The following is a 22422-nucleotide window of genomic DNA, read 5'->3' as shown; positions in this document are numbered from 1 at the left end:
CCTCGTGGGAAACCCAGACTGAGCTTCTGGTTCTTGGCTCCAACCTAGTCCAGATCTACTGGGAAGTAAACAAGTAGATCAGAGATCTCTGTCTCTTTTTCTTTCACTGCCTTTCAAACAAATGGCTTGGGGGAAAGAAGAAAAAATTACATATATGCAGAGGCATTGTTCTGGATTAAAATTAATTAAAGAAACATGAGATTTCTCTCTCTGTCTCTCCCTTTCTAACTCTGTCTTCTGGATAAATAAAATCTTTTTTTTTTTTTTTGTTAAATATTTATTTCTTTATTTGAAACAGTTACAGAGAGAGAAATCTTCCATTTGCCAGTTTATTCCCCAAATGGCTACAGTGACCTTGGCTGGGACAAGGTGAAATCAGGAGACTTCTTCCAAGTCTCCCACACAGGTGCAGAGATCCAAGAACTTGGGCCATCTTTTACTGTTTTTCCAGGCCACCACAGAGAGCTGGATCAGAAGTGGAGCAGCCAGGACTCGAACCAGCACCATGTGGGATGCTGGCACTGCAAGTGGGGGCTTTACCTGCTACACCACAGTGCCAGCCCCAAAATAAGTCCTTAAAAAAACAAAAAAATGCATCTGAATGTAGTAATGTAGTATGTGATCTGTTATTAGACCTTAGTTTAAAATATTTTTTTATTTTTTAAGTTTTAAAGATTTATTTATTTATTTGAAAGGCAGAACAACAGACAGGAAGAGACAGAAATCTTCTATCTGCTGGCTTACTCCCCAAATGACTACAACAGCCAGGGCCAGGCCAGGCAGAAGTCAGGAGCCAGGGACTTCATCCTAGTCTCCCACATGAGTGGGAAGGGGCCAAGTATTTGGTCCAACTTCTGTCTGTCATCTTGAGAGAAACGGGCTCGGGGCCTGGACTACTAAATGGCAACTTACTGCTATATAGAACACAGAACTGACAATGAATCTTCCTTTTGAGTCTACATCCTGTTACTTCCACTCCTATATATAGTTCCTGAACTTCCTAGTTCTCAGAATCACTTCTTATTTCTGTAGTTTTTAGAGACAAAATGCATAATGGCAGACTTAGTCTATACATTTTATGAGCCAAAAGCAAAATTAAGAAATCGCCAAGGCACATTAATCAATATTTAAAAGTTTAATACTTAAGGATTTAACATATGTACAACCTGGTGACAGGTGCTCATAATGTAGATATGAATGCTCAGAATCACAGATGCTCTCATATATCTTTCAAGCTAACTGTAATTAAAATCTCATTTGTTTTGGCCAATACATATTTTCCTGATCATACTAAATTGAAAACTAATTTTAATTTTTTGAATGTTTTCATTTTTATGTATTTTTATCTACTTGAAAGGCAGAGCTGAGAGTCAATCAGACAGAGACTAAGAGAGATCATCCATCCACTAGTTCACTCCCCAAATGCCAACAACAGCCAGGATCGGGCCAAACTGAAGCCAGGAGCCAGGAACTCCACTCAGGTCTCCCATGAGGGTGGGTGGCCCAAGCAACTGAGCCATCATCTGCTGCCTTTCAGGATGCATTATTAGCAAGAAGCCAGATCAAAAGTGGAGTAGCTAGAACTTGAACCTGCACTCTGATACGTGACGTGGGTGTCCCAGGTGGCAGCATAACCTGCTGTACCACAATGCCCACTCCAATTATATTAAAACACAGGAGTGGCCAAAGTGTGCTGGCAACATTTAGATCAGCACCACCAGCTTGTAACATTATAAGATGTTAGAGATACCATAACTAATTCCATCACTCTCTATTCCCATTAACTCCCAAGTTCCTAAACTATCCCTTATTACTGGAATCCTCATTCCCACACAGTAATATAAAGCTACTTATCTAATGCTATTTTAAGCACTACACTAATTCATTGTGATCACCGTTAAACTGACTAGTCAATCATCATCAAAATTCTCCATCTGTCTAACCTCTTCCCTGAACGCTGTCCTCTACCTTCTTGATCTAACAGTTCACTGGCATACCTGGCTCTCCCTAAGGATGCTATTTTTCTGAAAGCTTCTCAAGCAGAGACTCCTTTCTCTCCCATACCTTCATACTGCTAGTACAAGGCATCCTCCTTACTCCTCATTGCTAGATTCAGACCAATATCCTTCCAAACTCTAAGAAAAATCAGCATGGCTTTAAAGTTCATGTTTCATATGCCTCCCTCTTGCTGTGAGGAGTTCAACTCCTGGCTCACTGTCACTCCTCCCAACATTACATCTAACTTAAATCTTGGAAACTTCAAGATTAATCAAAGTTCATCTTCCTATCCAGCCTCTCAGTTCCTTGATTCCTCCTCCAAGAATGCTATCTTTATCTATCTTAGCCACTTAGTCCCATGACATGCTTTAAGCCTCTCTAATTATCAACAGCATACCATCTTTTTTAAAAAGATTTTTATTTATTTGCAACCATATCCTCTTAATCTGTATCTCAAACACTGTACAAACTTAGCATCACCTCTTAACTTCCTAATTCACTTCTTGATACCCCACTTCTAACAAATTCTTCAACACTTTACATGACTTACAAAAAACTGATTTGAACACAGTTTCACCATTCCACTCCAACTTCATTCATATCCTTACTTTCTGCCCTTTTCAATGTAGAATCCTATGGCTCATCAATAGTCTCACGCCCTCATAAACATCCTCAGCTCCTCTGCCATAAATTTTGTCATAGCAGCCTGGAAAACCCCAATCCTATTTAAAACTGCTCATACGCCCACTCTTTGCTGCACCCTTGCATCTAGATGTGGCTGATTTCACTTTATACTCATAAATACTAAACTGAAGTGGGCCCTTAGTGCTACCTGACAATCATAGCACCCAGTCATCCAGATGACTATTTCTTCAAACCTCTAACAGCTTCTACAATCACACTCTCTCCAGGTGATCTTGCTTCTTGTCTCACTTAGGGCACAGGAACATTCAGAAAAAAAAAAAAAACTACTAGACTGCCACTCCTCCATCCTCTAACTTACTGCAGCCATACTCATATATTCTCCCCTTCCTCTTGTCATGGTAGAAATTCTCCAAGCTCCTAAGGTTAATTTCTCCACTGATGAGTAAGATCATTTCCCCTCTTATATCCTTAGGGGTATCACTCTACAAATATTCTCTTTTCTCTCCTGTATAATTTTCCCCTTCTCTGATAGATGATGGGTATCAGCATATAAACACACTGTTGTTTCTCTCATGTTTAAAAACTTCTAACTGCTGTACAGACATTTGACACAGTAGACTTCAAGATGAGGCAAGACGAGTTAAAGAAGGGACGGAGATAAAGAGCTGTCTTTATTACCAGAGATAAAGATGAAAAGTTTATAGTGAGTAAACAGTCAATTCACCAAGAAGACACAAAATATCTGTCTGTATGCATCTAATATCAGGGCTGCAAACACATAAAGCAAAAATAAGACATAAAACGGGGCTGACACTGTGCTGTAGCAGGCAAAGCAACCCCTCAGTGCTGGCATCTCATATGGCACTGATTTGAGCCCCACTTTAAATTCACCTACCTGCTAATGCACCTGGGAAAGTATTGGAAGATAGCCCAAGTGCTTGGACCCCTGCTACCCATGTGGGAGACCCAGATGATGCTCCTGGCTCCTTTCTTCAGCCTGGCCCAGCCCTGGCGATTGTGGACATTTGGGGAGTGAACCAGCAGATGGAATATCTCGCTGTCTGTCACTGTTAACTCTGCCTTTGTAATTAATAAATAAATCTTTTTTTAAAAAAAGACTTAAATAGACAAATCCACAGTTACAACTGAAAATTTCAAAAGTCCTCTCTCAATTGTTCTGACAGAAAATCAGCAAAAGATAAAGACAAATAATAAGCCAATTGGGGCTGGCACTGTAGCGTAGTGGGTAAAGCTGCTGCCTGCAGTGCCAGTATCCCATCTGGGTGCCAATTCGAGTTCTGGCTGCCTTCCATTTGTAATCAAGCTCTGCTATGGCCTGGGAAAGCAGTAGAAGATGGCCCAAGTCCTTGGGTCCCTGTACCTGCATGGGAAACCTGGAAGAAGCTCCTGGCTTCAGATTGGCCCAACTCTGGATGTTGCAGCCATTTGGAGTGTAAACCAGCAGATTGAAGATTTCTCTCTCTGCCTCTGCCTCTCTGTAACTCTCTGCCTTTCAAATAAATAAATAATTCTTAAAAAAAAAAAAAAAGCCAATTGGCATTTATACAACAATAAATACTAGACTATAAAACAAATCTCAATAAATTTAAAAGAACTGATATAGCAAGAGTATGTTGTCTGACCTTGGTGGAATTAAGTAAGAAATCGGTAGCAAAATAGCTAGGAACATCTCAAATATTTGGAAAGTAAGCAACATTTTTTTGTTTAATGCACACATCAAAGAAGAGAAGGGGCCAGCGCTGTGATATAGCAGTTTAAGCTACCGAATCCAGCACTGGCAACCTGTATGGGCACCAATTTGTATCCCAGCTGCTCCTTCTTCAATCCAGCTCTCTGCAATGGCCTGGGAAAGCTGTAGAAGATGGGTGAAGTGCTTGGGCCCCTGCACCTGGGAGAAGCTCCTGATCGGCCCAGCTCCAGCTGTTGTGACCATTTGGGGAGTGAACCAGAGGATGGAAGATCTTTCTCTCTGTCTCTCCCTCTATCTGTAATTCTACCCCTCAAATAAATAAATAAAAAAATTTTAAAAAGAGAAAATATTTGGAATTGAGCAATTATAACAGAAATAGAAGGATGCAATTGAATCAATTGAATCAGTAGAGATAAATTTTTAACATTAATACTGGTATTAAAAAATAAAGCTTAAAGTCAATTATTTAAGTGTCTAAAAGTAACTTTTTTTTTTTTTTTTTTTTTTTTTTTCCAGAGAGAAGAGAGGGAGAGAGGGAGAGAAAGAGGCTTTCCATCTGATGGTTCACTCCCCAATTGGCCGCAACGAACATAGCTGTGCTGATCTGGAGCCAGGAGTCAGGAGCTTCTTCTGGGTCTCCCATGCAGGTGCAGGGGCCCAAGGACTTGGGCCATCTTCTACTGCTTTACCAGGCCATCACAGAAAGCTGGATAGAAGTGGAGCAGCCAGGTCGGGGCACCGATCCTGTCCCGGTTGCCCCTCTTCCAGGCCAGCTCTCTGCTGTGGCCAGCGAATGCAGTGGAGGATGGCCCAAGTTCTTGGGACCTGCGCCCCATGGGAGACCAGGATAAGCACCTGGCTCCTGCCATCGGAACAGCGCGGTGCCATTGGAGGGTGAACCAACGGCAAAAAGGAAGACCTTTCTCTCTGTCTCTCTCTCACTGTCCACTCTGCCTGTCAAAAATTAAAAAAATAATAATAATAAATAAAAAATAAAAAAATAAAAAAAATTAAAGAAGTGGAGCAGCCAGGTCTCGAACTGCCACCCATATGGGATGCTGGGGCTTCAGGCCAGGAAATTAACCCACTGCACCACAGCGCCGGCCCCTAAGAGTAACTTTTAAAAAAGCAAATTAACCCAAAGAACAAAGAAATTTATAAGAATTACAGTAGACAGTATAATAGAGAAAAAGCAATTTTTGAAAAGATCACCAGACTGATAAACCTATATGCAGACTTATCAAAAAAGAGAAAACATAAATTACCATTATCACAAATAACAAATATCCCCAAGAAGGGATTACAGACTTCACAGTCAGTAAAATGGTATTACAGAATATTAACAACTTCCTATCGAGAAAGTTAGATGAAACAAATTCCCTAAAAGCAAAAATTAAAAAAACTGACATAAAATCAGAATAGTATTACATTTATTAATTAGATTTGTAGTTTGAAATTCTTTTCAGCAAAGAAAACTCAAGACACATAAAGCTTTGGCAGTGCCAGCAGCACGTGACAAGAGCAGAGCTCAAACTCAGGTAGCACAGGCCAAAGGATCTCAAGTCTGCCGCCTTAGCACCACGGCCACCACAGTTATGCAAGGCAATAGAGCTTTATTGGTGAATTCTACCAAACATCCAAAAAGAAATAATACTAATCTTATATAACTCCTCCAGAAAACAAAACCAGTTCCCAACTCATTTTTATGAGGGCAGCAAACCTTTGGTACCAAAATCAAAAAGACATGTTGTGGGCCAGCACTGTGGCTCAATAGGCTAATCCTCCGCCTGTGACGCCGGCACACCAGGTTCTAGTCCCAGTCGGGGCGCCGGATTCTGTCCCGGTTGCCCCTCTTCCAGGCCAGCTCTCTGCTATGGCCCGGGAGTGCAGTGGAGGATGGCCCAAGTCCTTAGGCCCTGCACCCACATGGGAGACCAGGAGAAGCACCTGGCTCCTGGCTTAGGATCATCGCGATGCGCCAGCTGCAGCGGCCATTGGAGGGTGAACCAACGGCAAAAAGGAAGACCTTTCTCTCTGTCTGTCTCTCTCTCTCACTATTCACTCTGTCTGTCAAAAAAAAAAAAAAAAAAAAAAAAAAAAGCACTTCGGAAATCAGTCTGGCAAAAGTTACACATACACCTACCCTATGATCAGTAAGTCACCAATATAAATTCATCAAAATAAAATCATATGTCCATTAAAAAGATTTGTACAAAAACATTTTTAGCATAATTACTTAAAACATCCCAAAACTGGGGCTGGTGCCATGGCTCATGTGGTTAATCCTCCACCTGAAGCCCCAGCATCCCATACGGGTGCCTGGTTCTATCCTGGTTGCTCCTTTTCCAGTCCAGCTCTCTGCTGTGGTCTGGGAGGGCAGTGAAGGATGGCCCAAGTCCTTGGGCCCTGCACCCGCATGGGAGACCAGGAGGAAGCACCTGGCTCCTGGCTTCGGATCGGTGCAGCACGCTGGCCGTAGCAGCCACTTGAGGGGTGAACCAACGGAAAAAGGAAGACCTTTCTCTCTGTCTCTCTCTCTCACTGTCTAACTCTGCCTGTCAAAAAAATAAAAAATAAAAAAAATTTAAAAAATAAAAAAGAATGGAGTAATCAATAAGAAGGACTTGTAAAAATAGAAACAGAAGCAAACTTGAATTGCACCCCTATTGGCTAAATTAGGAACAATTTGAGCACCAAAATAAATGATAGTAACAGGTGATAAATCATTGAATAAAATAAATAATTAAAGGAATTGGAAGGTAGATGAAAAATTGTTAGGGTACAATGAGATCTGTGATATTCCTATCAAAGTCATATAACCTAAAATAAACCACAACTAAACATCAGACAAATTCCAATTGAGGAATATTCTACAAAATAACTGGCTTGAACTCTGAAAAAGTATCAAGGTCATTAAAGCCAAGAAAAGATTGCTAACCTTTCCAATCTCAAGAACACAAGGGAAACACGGTAACTAAACACAAGCCTTGATTCTAACCTGGAAGTAACCAAGGGCTAGAACGTGAGACAAACGGGAAGTTACTGACTAATGGGTACAAGAATTTCTATTTGGGCTGATGAGAAAAAAGTTGGAAATAGTGGTGATAACTACACTGGGAAAGAATGCCATCTAACTGTACGTTTTTAAATGGGTAAAAAGTGGGCAGACATGTGCCGCAGCAGTTAACGCAGTGTTTGGGATGCTCACATCCAAAATTGGAGCCCCTGGGCTTGAGTTCTAGCTCTGTTTTCAACTACAGTTTCCTGCTCATGCATATCTTGGGAGGCAGCAGCTAACGGCTCAAGTACCTGGGTCAATACCACCTACATACGCCACCTACATTGAGTTCTGGGTTCCTGGCTTCAGCCTGGCCCAGTTCTGGGTAACTGCAAACGGTTGGGAAGTGAACCAGCAGATGAAGTTCTTTCTCTCTGTTTCCCTGCCTTTCAAACTAAAAATAATGTATTTTTAATTAAAAAAAAAAATTCCTCAAGTCAGCACTACAGCATAGTGGGTAAAGCCACCACTCACAATGCTGGCATCCCAGTGTCCGGCTGCTGACATCCAATTCAGCTCCCTGGTTGGCCTGGGAAAAGCAGCAGAAGATGGCCCAAGTGTTTGGGCCCTGCCACCCATGTGGAAGAACCAGATGAAGTTCCTGGCTTCAGCCTATTCCAGCCATCTGGGGAGTGAACCGGCAGATGGAAGAACTCTCCCCCTCTCTCAGTAACTCTGACTTTCAAATAAATAAAAAAACCTTCAAGAAAAAATTCATCTGGTTAAAAACTTTTAACTTTTACAACAAAATCACCATGGTCAAACGACATTTTTTCTTAAAATATAAAGGGTGCATAAGTTTTTTATTTTTTAAGTTTCATTTTATTTATTTGAAAGGCAGTTAAGGGGCCGGCACTGTGGCCAAACAGGTAAAACCTCCGCCTGCAATGCCAGCATTCCATATGGGCACCAGTTCGAGTCTCAGCTGCTCCACTTCCGATCTAGCTCTCTGCTATGGCCTGAGAAAGCAGTAAAATACGGCCCAACTCCTTGGGCCCTTGCATCCGCATGGGAGACCCAGAAGAAGCTCCTGGTTCCTGGCTTTGGATCAGTGCAGCTCTGGCTGTTGCAGTCATCTGGGGAGTGAACCAGCAGATGGAAGACCTCGCTCGCTCACTCTCTCTCTGCCCCTCCTTTCTCTGTATAACTCTGATTTTCAAGTAAATAAATAAATCGTAAAAAAAAAAAAAAAAAAAAAGAGGGGGCCAACGCCGCGGCTCAATAGGCTAATCCTCCACCTGCAGCGCCGGCACCCCGGGTTCTAGTCCCGGTTGGGGCGCCAGATTCTGTCCCGGTTGCCCCTCTTCCAGGCCAGCTCTCTGCTATGGCCCGGGAGTGCAGTGGAGGATGGCCCAAGTCCTTGGGCCCTGCACCCCATGGGAGACCAGGAGAAGCACCTGGCTCCTGCCTTTGGATCAGCGCGGTGCGCCGGCCACAGCGGCCATTGGAGGGTGAACCAATGGCAAAGGAAGACCTTTCTCTCTGTCTCTCTCTCACTGTCCACTCTGCCTGTCAAAAAAAAAAGGGGGGGGGCCCGGCATTGTGGCACAGCAGGTTAATGGCCTGGCCTGAAGAGCTGGCATTCCATATGGTCGCCGGTTCTAGTCCTGGCTACTCCACTTCCCATCCAGCTCTCTGCTATGGCCTGGGAAAGCAGTAGAAGATGGCCCAAGTCCCTGGGCCCCTGCACCCACATCGGAGACCCAGAAGAAGCTTCTGGCTCCTGGGTTCGGATTGGTGCAGTTCCGGCCAATGCAGTCAATCGGGGAGTGAACCATCAGATGGAAGACCCCTCTCTCTCTGCCTCTTCTCTCTCTGTGTAACTCTGACCTTCAAATAAATAAATCTTTAAAAAAAAAAAGAAAGGAAAGAAAGAAAAGAAAAAGGCAGTTACAAAGAGAAGGAGAGAAGCAGTGATCGATCTTCCATCCACTGGTTCAATCCCCAAATGGCTGCAACAGCCATAGCTGGGCCACAGTAAATCCAGGAGCTAGGGGCTTCATCCAGGTCTCCTGTGTGGATGCAGGGGCCCAAGAACTTGAGCCAAATTCTGCTGCCTTCCCAGGTGCCTCAGCAGGGAGCTGGATTAGAAGTAGAGCAGCTGAGACTCAAACCAGCACCCATATGGGATGCTGGCACTGCAGGTGGCTACTTAACCCATTACGCCATAACACCTTTATCTCGCTCTTTCTCACTAACTCTGCCTGTCAAAAATAAATAAATAAAACTTTAAAAAGATTTTATTTTTATCTATTTGGAAGGTAAAGTTACAGGCAGAGAGGGAGAGACAGAAAGGTATCCCATCCACTAGTCCACTCCCCCAAATGGCTACAACGGCTAGTGCTGAGCTGAGCTGATTCAAAGCCAGGAACTTCCTCTGGATCTCCCACGCAGGTCCAGGGGCCCAAGCATTTGGGCCATTCTCTACTGCTTTCCCAGGCCATTAGCAGGGAGCTGGATCAGAACAGGAGCAGCATATTAGGGCCGGCACTGTGTTGTAGAGGGTAAAGCCACTGCCTGCAATGCCAGCGTCCCATATGGGTGCTGATTCGAGCCCCAGTTGCTCCACTTCCAATCCAGCGCTCTGCTACGGCCTTGGAAAATAGTAGAAGATGGCTCAAGTCCTTGGGCCCCTGCACCCATGTGGGAAACCCAGAAGAGGATCCTGGATTCTGGCTTCGGATCGGTGCAGCTCCAAGCCATTGTGGCCAACTGGGGAGTGAACCAGCGGATGGAAGACCTCTCTCTCTCTCTGCCTCTCCTCCTCTGTGTAACTGTGACTTTCAAATAGGCAAATAAATCTTAAAAAAAAAAAAAAAAAAAGAAGGGGAAGGGAGGGAGGGAGGGAGAAAGAAAAGAAAAGAAAAAAGAAAAGAAAAGAAAGGAAAGGAAAGGAGAGGAAAGGAAAAGAAAAGAAAAGAAAAGAAAAGAAAAGAAAAGAGGAGGAGCAGTGGGGACTGTAACCAGCACACAGGGATGGTGTCACTGGAGACGGAGGCTTAGCCCACTATGCCACAGTGCCAGTCTCGACCTAGCATTTCAATTTTTTTTTCTTCTTTTTTTTTTTAAATGTATTTATTTATTGGAAAGGCAGAGTTGCAGAAGCAGAGAAAGAGACAGGTCTTCCATCTGCTAGTTCACTCCCCAAATGGCCGAAATGGACAGAGCTAGGCAGATCCAAAGCCAGGAGCCAGGAGCTTCTTCCGGGTCTCCCACGTGGGTGAGGGGCCCAAGCACTTGGGCCATCTTCTACTGCTTTCTCAGGTCATAGCAGTGCACTGGATCAGAAGTGCAACAAGCAGGACTTGAACCAGCACCCATATGGGATGCCGGCACTGCAGGCAGTGGCTTTTACCTGCTAGGCCACAGCACCGCCCCGCATTTCAATTTCTAGTCATATAGCCTCCAAATACAACTGTAGGTAAAGACACAAATATTTACTATAGAATTATTTTTAATTGCAAAAGAGAAACTACCTTTAGATACTTAAATAAATTATGGCAGTCTTACTGTATTATATAATTCAAAAGCATGAAATAGGTCTATATGTAATCAGAGGGAACAATATTGAAGATATTTTTGAGCTAAATGACAAAAGAGCCTACCTAACAGGATCCAGTTTTTAGACCAGTATTATCTTGATTCTGTCACCCTCTTTATCTTTGTGTAGTTGTGCTGCTTTCAATAACAGCATCAGGGGTCAACACTGTGGCGTAGCGGGTAAAGCTGCCGCCTGCAATGCTGGCATCCCATATGAACAGTGGTTCGAGTCCTGGCTGCTCCACTTTCAATCCAGCTCTCTGCTTTGGACTGGGAAAGCAGAATATGGCCCAAGTCCTTGGACCTCTGCACCCACATGGGAAACCCAGAACAAACTCCAGGCTCCTGGCTTTAGATCAGTTCAGCTCTGGCTGTTGCAGCCAATTGGGGAGTGAACCAGTGGATGGAAGACTCACACTCACACTCACTCTCTCTCTCTCTCTCTGTAACTCTTTCAAATAAGTAAAAAAAAAAAAAAATAAAAAAAAATAACAGCATCAAGCGTTTATTTGGTATTTTATGTATGGCAAGTTGTTTAGGCATTTTATTTGCATTTAATTACATAATTTACCTTTACAAACTCTATGAAGTATTATCAGCTCCATATTTTTTGTTTGTTTGTTTTTTGAGAGGCAGAGTTACAGATAAAGAGAGGGAGAGACAGACAGAAAGGTCTTCCATCCAATGGTTCACTCCCCAAATGGCCACAAAGGCCAGAGCTGGGCTGATCTGCAGCCAGGAGCCAGAAGCTTCATTTGGGTCTCCCACATGGGTGCCCGGGCCCAAGCACTTGTGCCAACTTCTACAGCTTTCCCAGGCCATCAGCAGGGAGCTGGATTGGAAGTGGAGCTGCCAAGATTCGAAACAGTGCATATACAGGATGCCAGTGTTGCAGGCGGATGTTTACACCACAGCGCAGCCCCCATATTTTTTTAAATATTTATTTTCATTGACTTGAGATTGAGAAAAAGAAGGGGGGGGGGGAGAGAGATGGGTATATCTTCCATCCTGTGACTCCCCTAAATCCTACAACAACTGAGTCTGGGATCCAGGCCAAACTCAGGAGCCCAGAACTCAACACAAATCTCCCAAATAGGTGGCAGAGTCCCAAGCACTTAAGTCATCTTCTGCTGCCTCCCAGGATGCAAAAGTAGGAACCTGGATAAGAAGAGTAGCCAGAACTCAAACTGGCACTCCAATAAAGAATACAGGCACCGAAGGCCGGTGCCGCGGCTCAATCTAATCCTCTGCCTGTGGCGCCGGCACCCCGGGTTCTAGTCCCAGTCGGGGCGCCAGTTCTGGCCTGGTTGCTCCTCTTCCAGTCCAGCTCTCTGTTGTGGCCAGGGAAGGCAGTGGAGGATGGCCCAAGTCCTTGGGCCCTGCACCCACAAGGGAGACCAGGAGGAAGCACCTGGCTCCTGGCTTCAGATCAGCACAGCAAGCCGGCCACAATGCACCGGCTGTAGGGGCCACTTTGGGGCTGAACCAACGGAAAAAGGAAGACCTTTCTCTCTGTCTCTCTCTCTCTCAGTCTAACTCTGCCTGTCAAAAATAAAAATAAAAAATAAATAAAAATTTAAAAAAAAAAGAGTATAGGCACCCAAAGCTATTGCTCAACTTGCTACACCGCAACACCCACCCCTTAATCCACTTTATAGATGAAGAAACTAAAGTATAGAAAGAAATGGAATCAGGATTCATGAGTCTATATTATATTCTTTTTTCACTTGTTTTACATGTACAATTTTAGTAAATTTAGAGTTGTATTACAATCTAATTTAAAACATTTCCATCACCCCAAACAGAAACCTGATACCCATTTACACTTACTCTCTGTTCCCACCTCCAGTCCCAGTCAACTACTAATCTACTTTGTCTCTACGGACTTGTTTTTTCTGAACATTTCATACAAATAGAATTATAGGATAAACAGAATTTGTCTAGCTTATTCCACTTAGAATAATATTTTTGAGATTCGGTTATAACAGGTATCAAAACTTCATTCCTTATTATTGTTAAACAGTATTCCAACATATATAGACCATATTTTGTTTATCCTTTTACCAGAAAAAGTTCATCTAAAGTTGCTTGCATTTTTTGGCTATTGTGAATAATGTTCCTATGTATGAAAATTCATGTATGAATATTGTTGTGGATATATATTTTCATTCTTCTTGGGTAAACACATACTTAGGAGCAGAACTGCTAGGTAATACAGTTAATTTATACAGTTTACTTTTTAAAGATTTATTTTTTTGGAGGCTGGCGCTGTGGCGCAGTGGCTTAAAGCCCTGGCCTGAAGCACCAGCATCCCATATGGGCACCGGTTCTAGCCCAGGCTGCTCCTCTTCTGATCCAGCTCTCTGATATGGCCTGGGATAGCAGAAGATGGCCCAAGTCCTTGGGCCCCTGCACCCAAGTGGCAGACCCAGAAGAAGCTCCTGGCTCCTGGCTTCAGATTGGCGCAGCTCCAGCCATTTTGGCCATCTGGGAGGTGAACCAGCAGATGGAAGACCTCTGTCTCTACCTCTCTCTGTAACTCTGTCATTTAAATAAAATAAATCTTAAAAAAAAAAAAAAAGATTAATTTATTTGAAAGGCAGAGTTCGAGACAGAGAAAAGGAAACACAGAGAGAGCTCTTTCATTTGCTGGTTCACTCCTCAAATAGCTGCAACAGCTGGGACTGCACCAGGCTAAAGCCAGGAACCAGGAGCTTTTTCGGGTCTCCCATGTGGGTGGCAGCGGTCCAAGGATGTGGGAAATTCTCTGCTGCTTTCCCAGAAGCATTAGCAGAGAGCTGGATTGGAAGTGGAGCAGCTAGGACTTGAACCAGCACCAATATGGGATGCCAGCACTGCAGGCAGCCGCTTAACCTACTGTTCCAGAGCCCCAGTCCGTTTAACTTTTAAAGAAAATGTCAAACCATTTCAAAGTAATTATATCATTTTACACTCACATCAAATATTCCAAAAAATACAGTAGTTTTTCCCCACATCTTCACCAATACTTGTCTATTACTTTTATAGACCAAATAGGTAAATATTAAGATGTTAAGACCACATGGGGCCGGCGCTGTGACGCAGCGGGTTAAAGCCCTGGCCCGAAGCACCGGCATCCCATACAGGCACCAGTTCTAGTCCCGGCTGCTCCTCTTCCAATCCAGCTCTCTGCTATGGTCTGGGATAGCAGTGGAAGATGATCCAAGTCCTTGAGTCCCTGCACCCACATGAGAGACCCAGAAGAAACTCCTGGCTCCCGGTTTCAGATCGGTGCAGCTCCGGCCCTTTGCAGCCATCTGGGGAGTGAATGAGCAGATGGAAGATCTCTCTCTATCTCTACCTCTCTCTGTAACTCTGTCTTTTAAATAAAAAAAATAAATCTTAAAAAAAGAAAGGACCACATATATCTGTTACTTTTTGCCATATTGTCTTCGTATATGTAAAACTCCGCCATCTCTCAAACATTAACTCATGACATAAACCAAGACTGAATAAAACGTGAATGTGCTCATTAAATGAAAACCACATATTTACATGGATTGCTCTTACATAACTCTAGTTCAAATTTAAAAAGGCATATACACACAGTATACATAAGCACATAATATCACTTAGAAATGGCACACATACCTAATTTTAGTTCAATTGCTGTATTGGTATTACATTTGTACTCTGCCAGTTTCTTCTCCACTGCGCTCTTGTATTCTACTAAAAATTTCTCCATAGCACCAAATCCTTAAAAAAAAAAAGTTTTTTTAAAAGATTTACTTGGAAGTGATTTACATAGTCAACATACCAATAGGGTTCTTACTATAAGTAGAAAAAGGATAAGATGTTAACAGCTCACAAAAGTATAAGTTATTCTGTACATATTCCTCAATAAGTGTACCCCCCAATATTATAAAAAAGAAAATCACTTTGGAAACCATGAACTAGGCACACTTTACATGAATAAGCCTAAAAATTAGCATGACATACTACTGACACTTTTGAACACTTAATACTTATACAGGGGCCGGTGCTGTGGCATGACAGGTAAAGCTGCTGCCTCCAGTGCCGGCATCCCATATGGGCGCTGGTTCCAGTCCTGGCTGCTCCACTTCCGATCCAGCTCTCTGCTATGGCCTGGGAAAGCAGTAGAAGATGGCCCAAGTCCTTGGGTCCCTGCACATACGTGGGAGACCCAAAGAAGCTCCCGGCTCCAGGCTTCAGATTGATGCAGCTCCAGCCATTGCGGCCAGTTGGGGAGCAAACCAGCGGATGGAAGATCTCCCTCTCGCTCTCTCTCTGCCTTTCCTTCTCTATCTGTGTAACTCTTTAAAATAAATAAATCAATCTCTTAAAAAAAGGCCAGCACCGCGGCTCACTTGGCTAATCCTCTGCCTACGGCACCAGCACCCCAGGTTCTAGTCCCGGTTGGGGCACCGGATGGCCCAAGTGCTTGGGCCCTGTACCCTCATGGGAGACCAGGAGAAGCACCTGGCTCCTGGCTTCAGATCAGCGCAGCGCAATGGCCACTTGTGGGGTGAACCAATGGAAAAAGGAAGACCTTTCTCTCTGTCTCTCTGTCTCTCTCTCACTGTCTAACTCTGACTATCCAAAAAAAAAAAAAACTTATACACGGGTCCAGCGCTGTGGTGTAGCGGGTAAAGCCACCGCCTAGATGCCGGTTCAAGTCCCGGCTGCTCCACTTCCGATCAAGCTCTCTGTTGTGGCCTGGGAAGGCACTTGGAGGATGGCCCAGGTCCTTGGGCCCCTGCACCCATGTTGGAGATCCAGAGGAAGCTCCTGGCTTCGGATCCGTGCAGCTCTGGCCATCTGGGGAGGGAACCAACAAATGGAAGACCTCGCTCTCTCTCTCTCTCTGCCTCTCTATAACTCTGCCTTTCAAATTATAAACAAATAAATCTTAAAAAAAAAAAACTTATACAAATTACTTGTTAGATTTTATATCTAAATAAGTAGCCTTTTCAAAAAGAAATATAATGCTAAAGGACATCCCTACTTCATTATCAAATATAAGAAACAAAGTAAGAATGTCAAGATAATTAAGATAGTATTTCATACCTATAACTAGAAAAATTCTACCCACAGGGCTCCAGATCAACTACTAAAAAAGTAGCATAACACATGGATTACCCCAAGAAGAATATACAAATTAATGGTAACCAAGGTTATCCCTGGAATAAGAGAAAAGGAATAGGGACAGGGAAAGGAAGGAAATAAAATCCTTCCACTTTATTAAACTTTTTTTACTTTGTGTGCATAGCTATAACTGGGCCACAGGAATGACCAAATGGTTTTACTACAGAGTAGTTACCCATCAATACACACAAAAATTAAGAAAGGGGGCAAAAACTATTATCAAGAGAAACTTTCAGGCAAAGATGACAATAACTTTCTTGACAAAATGAAAATTACCCAAAAATTCAGGAAATACAAGTGATGAGCACAAAACAGGGGTACAATAACATGCCACAAACTTCCAAAATGGTTAAACACACATCACAGAAAATGGGAAAGACTTAAGACGACACAGATTAAGGAGTCAGAATTCCTGGATTCAAATCCAGACTCCACCACTACTTACTAGCTCTGTGAAACAGAGCACATTACTTAACTTCTATGGCCCCAATCTATAAAACTGAAATTACTCTACCCACTAACATTTATGTATAACCAAAGCAACAAAGTGTAACATATGAAATCATGTATTAGCTTAATTTTCACAACTTTATAAGTAGGTATCATTATCACCTTGCTTCATATTCAAAATTTCAGGCTTAGAAACAGATTTGGTTGAAATCATCCAACTACTAAGTAAGTGGTGGAGCTGAGATTCAAATTTAGATGTAATCCTTAAATTATGTACACCCTATACAGTACATATAATCCCATTCTTCGGTGCTACCAGTGTGCCCTAAGATCTTACAGTCTTGTGGAACCAATCTCCTTAAACATCTGGAGTTCTCACTATATCTTGTCTATCCAATATCCATAAACCTGTAGCGAGACAACTACCAGGGAAAAATGATAAATGAAACAGAAACCGCCCGTGACTTCAAAAGCTATGTAACTGGGGAAAAAAGGACTATACTCACACCAAAACAGCCGTCATACGCGTACAACGGGCAGTTATAAGCTATGAAACATTATAAGCCGAGGGGACTCCATAAGGAGAGCAAAGTGGAAGAGAGGAGAATTAGACTACGGTGTTAACAGTCCTACTCTAAGAGAGAAGTTTAGATGAAGGTGCAGTGCCTCTCTCAACGGACATCTACATACGATGCCGGGAACATTAAAGCGTGAGGGACTAAGGGGACATGAAGAAGTGACTCAAGACCCGAGAAGCAGCAGTGCGCTAGCTCAGAAGTGGGCTGCAGTGGGGAATGGGCAGAGCCCGAGAGAGGAGGAGCTGAGCGCTACAATCAGCTGGCGAGCCCAAGACCAGACGTGTGCAAGGCAGCAGTGGGCAAAAGCAACGGGAAAAGAAACGAGCCCCGGGACACCCGGCACTTTACTAGCCACAATCGTGGCGCTCTCCGCGGCCTCTTCGGTCCTCGGCGGGCGCCAGGGCGTTCGCAAACGGCGCAGCAGCGCGAGCAGTTGGGGGCGGGGGCGCGGAGCGCGGCCGACAACAAGCTACGCCGAGAATTCCGCGCCTCTCGGCCAAAGCAGGCCTTCTGGAACCCAGGCTAGAGCCCGAAAGTTCCAGGCGGGCACTGTCACCGTGGTCTCGGCGTTCTCTCCCAGATCTGTCCACCGCCTCCCCTTGGTAAACTTTTCCCGGGAACTTACCCGCCATTTCCGAGCTGCGAGCAACGGCGGCTGAGGGAGGACGAATCAACCCGCGCGCTCCCGGGCCGGAAGTGACCTCACTGCCTGACGCATTTCCCCCGCCCATCCTCAGCGTGACGCTAGCCAATGAAAGGAAGAGTGTGGAGGCGCCCAGAGGCGGAAGCGCCTTAAGAGGCGGGGGCTAACGCGCCGAGGAATGCGCGGACTGTTGCCTAGCCACCGCGAGCGCCGTCAGCCGCGTTGTAGGCCTGCGGTGAAGGAGGAGGCCGCGGCTGGAACCTTCTCTGTTCAGAAGCTTGCCAGCCGGAGGAGAGTTTCTTTGGAGTTCATTTCAGTAATACGGACACCACACCCTTCCCTCTCCGCACAAGAGATGTTTTGGAGACTGAAAACTTTATAGCCACATCGGTAGATCCGGACACCTGAGCGCTTAGTTTTTACCTATGTGAAATGTAGGGGTTGAGTTTTCTGAAATGGAATTTTCACTTCCTATTTTCCTTGTTTCTGCTTTTTCTGGAAATACTTTTTAAAGAATGATTGATTTATTTGAGAAACAGTTAAGAGAGAGAGGGAGACACGGAGAGGTATTATATCCGCTGGTTCACTCCCAAAATGGCCGCAAGGGCCGGAGCTGGGCCTGCGGGAAGCCGGGAGCTTCTTGGGGTCTCTCACTTGTGGGTGCAGGGGCCCATTTGGGCCATCTTCCGCTGCTTTCCCAGATTAGCAGAGAGCTGGATGGGAAGAAGAGCCGCTGGACTCCAACCGATGCCCTTTTGGGTTGCCGGTGCTGCAGGCAGACGCTTAACCTACTATACCACAACGCCAGGAGCCAGGTGCTTCTCCTGGTCTCTGATGAGGATACAGGGCCCAAGCACTTGGGCCATCCTCCATTGCACTCCCGGGCCATAGCAGAGAGCTAGACTGGAAGAGGGGCAACCAGAACAGAATCCTGTGCCCTGACCGGGACTAGAACCCTGTGTGCCGGCGCCGCAGGCGGAGGATTAGCCTATTGAGCTGCGGAGCCGGGGTGCAGGCCTCCTTTCATGTTTTTAATGCTATACAGTGTAATGTGTAGGCACTCTACTTTCATTCTTAAGGTTACCAGGCAACTATTCAGCACTGAAATCATTACCTAATAATACCTCCTGTGGCCTGACCTAGCCTTCCAGGTCTCCAGTGCTGCTGACTTGAACAATGTCACAAATGCTACTTGATTTTGGTGATAGGCCCTATTAGTATTTAGCAGCTATTGAAGCCCTCGGATACGATAAGTCACGTTTTAAGCATCCACAAATATTCCCACAGTGTTTGTATACCAGAATATCTTGTCACAACAAATATTTGTCAAGAGGTCTTAGGATGATACATGCTAGAACTAAAATGGACACTGAGGATGATTGTCTGGAACTAATACCCACTGTCATTTTAGAGATGAGGAACCCAAAACCCAGAAAAGACAAATCGCTCACATTTACCTTAGTACACACCCCCATGAAAGAGCTCAGGTCTCCAAGCAATTCAGTCCAGTACTGATTCGTTTGACCACCTAGAGATGACCTTCCTGAAGATAAAGCTCAAAAAAGGTATTGGAAATGCCCACTTTTTCTTGAAGCTTTAATGATATGCAAGAAATTAGTTATAATGTTAATACAAAAAACTGAAAAGAAAAAATCGATTATACTAAAAACACTGTTAAAAAAGAATCTTTTTCAATCATTTGTTTCAAAATGGCAAGACACTTCATTTTCTTCCAATATCACCTTATCTGTAGCTCAGTCAAGAGCTGACCCATAGTTAAGATCCTTACAAAAAATCAAGAATTCATGTCTTGACTGTTACAAATAAAAAGATTAGTCCTGTGACATTTTGTTTACTTAAAAGGAAGAAATATGATGAAACCTACTGATATATTGTGTGACATTTAATGTCATCTACTTGCATAATTAAAGTTAGTTTTATATTCACATATAATTTTTAAATGTCACAGAATCCATGTTTACGTAGAGATTACCTAAAATATAAAATAATGACTTTCAGAAAGGCAAGTAAAATTACCAAAGAAAAAAAAGCATTCCTTTTTTATAGGGTTTTCCCCTTTAATTAATTATCATATTTTACCGTGCTCTACAGGGTATTTAAGAAAGTGACCATTACAACCAGGTAATTTGTAAATTTCTACAAAAAGGAATTTGCTTTCACAGTATATATGGAAGAGGCAGCGTAGTCTTGAGGCAAATTCAGTTCCCTGACAGTTCTACTACTTCATAGTTGTTTAGTCTTGTTACATCTATTAAGTAGGATAATAATATCTTTCCAGTCACAACACTGAGTTGTTGTGAAGGCTAGATGGAATAATACTTATGAGATAGCTTTGTAAACTGTAAATTTCTTTGTAAGAATAAGATGATATTGCTATCAACATTTATTGTCATATGAGAGGTCTGGTAAAGGGATTCTCTCCAGAGAAAAGGGCCATGTTATACTATGAGGAATGACCTAGCAACATTATGGATGGTGCAGCCTTAAATACATCTAAACTTGTACATTTTATCACCCTCTCTCTTTTTACAAAAAAAAAAAAAATTATTTTATTTGAAAGAGTTGCAGAGAGAAGTCTTCCATCGTTGGTTCACTTCCCAAATTAGCCTGAGCTGTGCCGATCCAAAGCCAGGAGCCAGAGCTTCCTCAGGGTCTCCCACGTGGATGCAGGGGTCCAAGGACTTGGGCCATCTCTTACTGCTTTCCCAGGCCATAGCAGAGAGCTGGATCGTAAGAGGAACAGCCGGGACTAGAACCAGCGCCCATATCGGATGCGGGCGCTTTCAGGCTAGGGCTTTAACCTGCTGTGCCACAATGCCTGCCTCCCTCCCCTCCCCCTCCTCCTCCCTCTCCTCCTTCGCCTCCTTCTCCTCCTTCGCCTCCTTCTCCTTTACCTCCTTCTCCTCCTCCTTCTCCTCCTCCTTCTTCTCCTTCTTCTTCTTCTGTCAGAGTTACAGAGAGACAGGAGAGGCAGAGAGAGAGAGAGAGGTCTTCACTCTGCAGACCGAAGCCAGGAGCCAGGAGCTTCTTCCGGGTCTCCCACCTGGGTGCAGGGACCCAAAACACTTGGGCCATCTTCCACTGCTTTCCCAGGCCATAGCAGAGAGCTGGACTGGAAGAGGAGCAACCTGTACTAGAACTGGTGCCTATATGGAATGCCGACACCGTAGGCAGATTAACCTAGTGTGCCACGGTGCTGGCCCCCAAAATCAATCATATTAATGGATTTTTTTTTAGCCAACTCCTTTATAACCTATTTACACACACGATTATGAACAGCAAGACTTTTAACCTACCTTGAAGTGGAAGCCTGAATTAACAAGTCTTTATGCAAACTTCATAATGTTATATTAGTTCAGTGCTTAGTTTATAAACCTGTTCCTTAGAAGACTCATAAAATAAAATTCAGTTTTATGGTAGAATCAGTATTTTGAGGGAATATATAAAGTTGTCACTGAGATAAACCAACGAGTCATTGTTCAATACAGTGTAAAGTAAAAGGATTCTGAAAATTTTCTGGGGTAAGTTTAATGGCATTAATCTCATCAACACAGGGCTTTCAGAAAATCTCTTTGCCAGCTTCTTGATGAGCTAAGAGGAAAGAAGGGTCAGGCCCTCTGGCACCATATAATACAAAGAGAACCTGCTTCATAAGGTAAGAAGGGTGAGTCTGTAGAGTTAGTATGCATTTAAAGAATAAAAACCTTGTTTTTTCATCTCTGCAAAATAAAATTTATTGTATATGAGGAAGACAGTGTTACTAGAGATATGGCTTTATTTATTTATTTATTTATTTTTTACTTTTTGACAGGCAGAGTGGCTAGTGAGAGAGAGAGAGGCAGAGAGAAAGGTCTTCCTTTTGCCATTGGTTCACCCTCCAATGGCCGCCGCGGCTGGCGCACCACGCTGTTCTGAAGGCAGGAGCCAGTTGCTTATCCTGGTCTCCCATGGGGTGCAGGACCCAACCACTTGGGCCATCCTCCACTGTACTCCTGGGCCACAGCAGAGAGCTGGCCTGGAAGAGTGGCAACCGGGACAGAATCTGGCGCCCCAACCGGGACTAGAACCCCGTGTGCTGGCGCCACTAGGCGGAGGATTAGCCTGTTGAGCCATGGCGCAGGCAAGATATGGCTTTATTTTAAAATACAGTGTAAGAGGCCGGCGCCGCGGCTCAATAGGCTAATCCTCCACTTTGTAGCGCCGGCACACTGGGTTCTAGTCCTGGTACCCCTCTTCCAGGCCAGCTCTTTGCTATGGCCCAGGAGTGCAGTGGAGGATGGCCCAAATTCTTGGGCCCTGTACCCGCATGGGAGAGCAGGAGGAAGCACCTGGCTCCTGGCTTCGATCAGCGCGATGCGCCGGCCGCAGCGGCCATTGGAAGGTGAACCAACGGCAAAAGGAAGACCTTTCTCTCTGTCTCTCTCTCTCTCTCACTGTCCACTCTGCCTATCAAAAAAAAAAAAAAAATATATATATATATATAGTGTAAGAGAAACCAGACTTAGAATCAGGAATTTCAGGAATTCTAGAGCAAACTTTGGGTCATATCTCCTTATAAGTGTATGTACATATTTATACTACTGTTAATTTATGTATTAAATAATAATATTGTTAACTTTTTATATTTTTAAAC

General features: G+C 43.9%; 1 protein-coding gene across 1 annotated transcript in view; it reads right to left on the bottom strand.

Annotated features, from left to right (window-relative positions):
* Positions 1-17839, bottom strand: part of HAT1 (histone acetyltransferase 1) — an 87266-nt gene extending 69427 nt beyond the window's left edge. The window contains exons 1-2 of the mRNA XM_062187799.1: positions 17751-17839; positions 14583-14687 (exon numbers count right to left, since the gene is read on the bottom strand). Of these exons, the coding sequence (XP_062043783.1) occupies positions 14583-14687; positions 17751-17757 (112 nt within the window). The 5' untranslated portion in view covers positions 17758-17839. The remainder of the gene's footprint in view (positions 1-14582; positions 14688-17750) is intronic.
* Positions 17840-22422: the final 4583 nt, after the last annotated feature.

The sequence above is a fragment of the Lepus europaeus genome, chromosome 1 (genome assembly GCF_033115175.1).
Source record: "Lepus europaeus isolate LE1 chromosome 1, mLepTim1.pri, whole genome shotgun sequence".
Taxonomy (NCBI): domain Eukaryota; kingdom Metazoa; phylum Chordata; class Mammalia; order Lagomorpha; family Leporidae; genus Lepus; species Lepus europaeus.
Note: the sequence above shows the minus strand (reverse complement) of the source record. Positions and strands in the feature narration are given on the sequence as shown.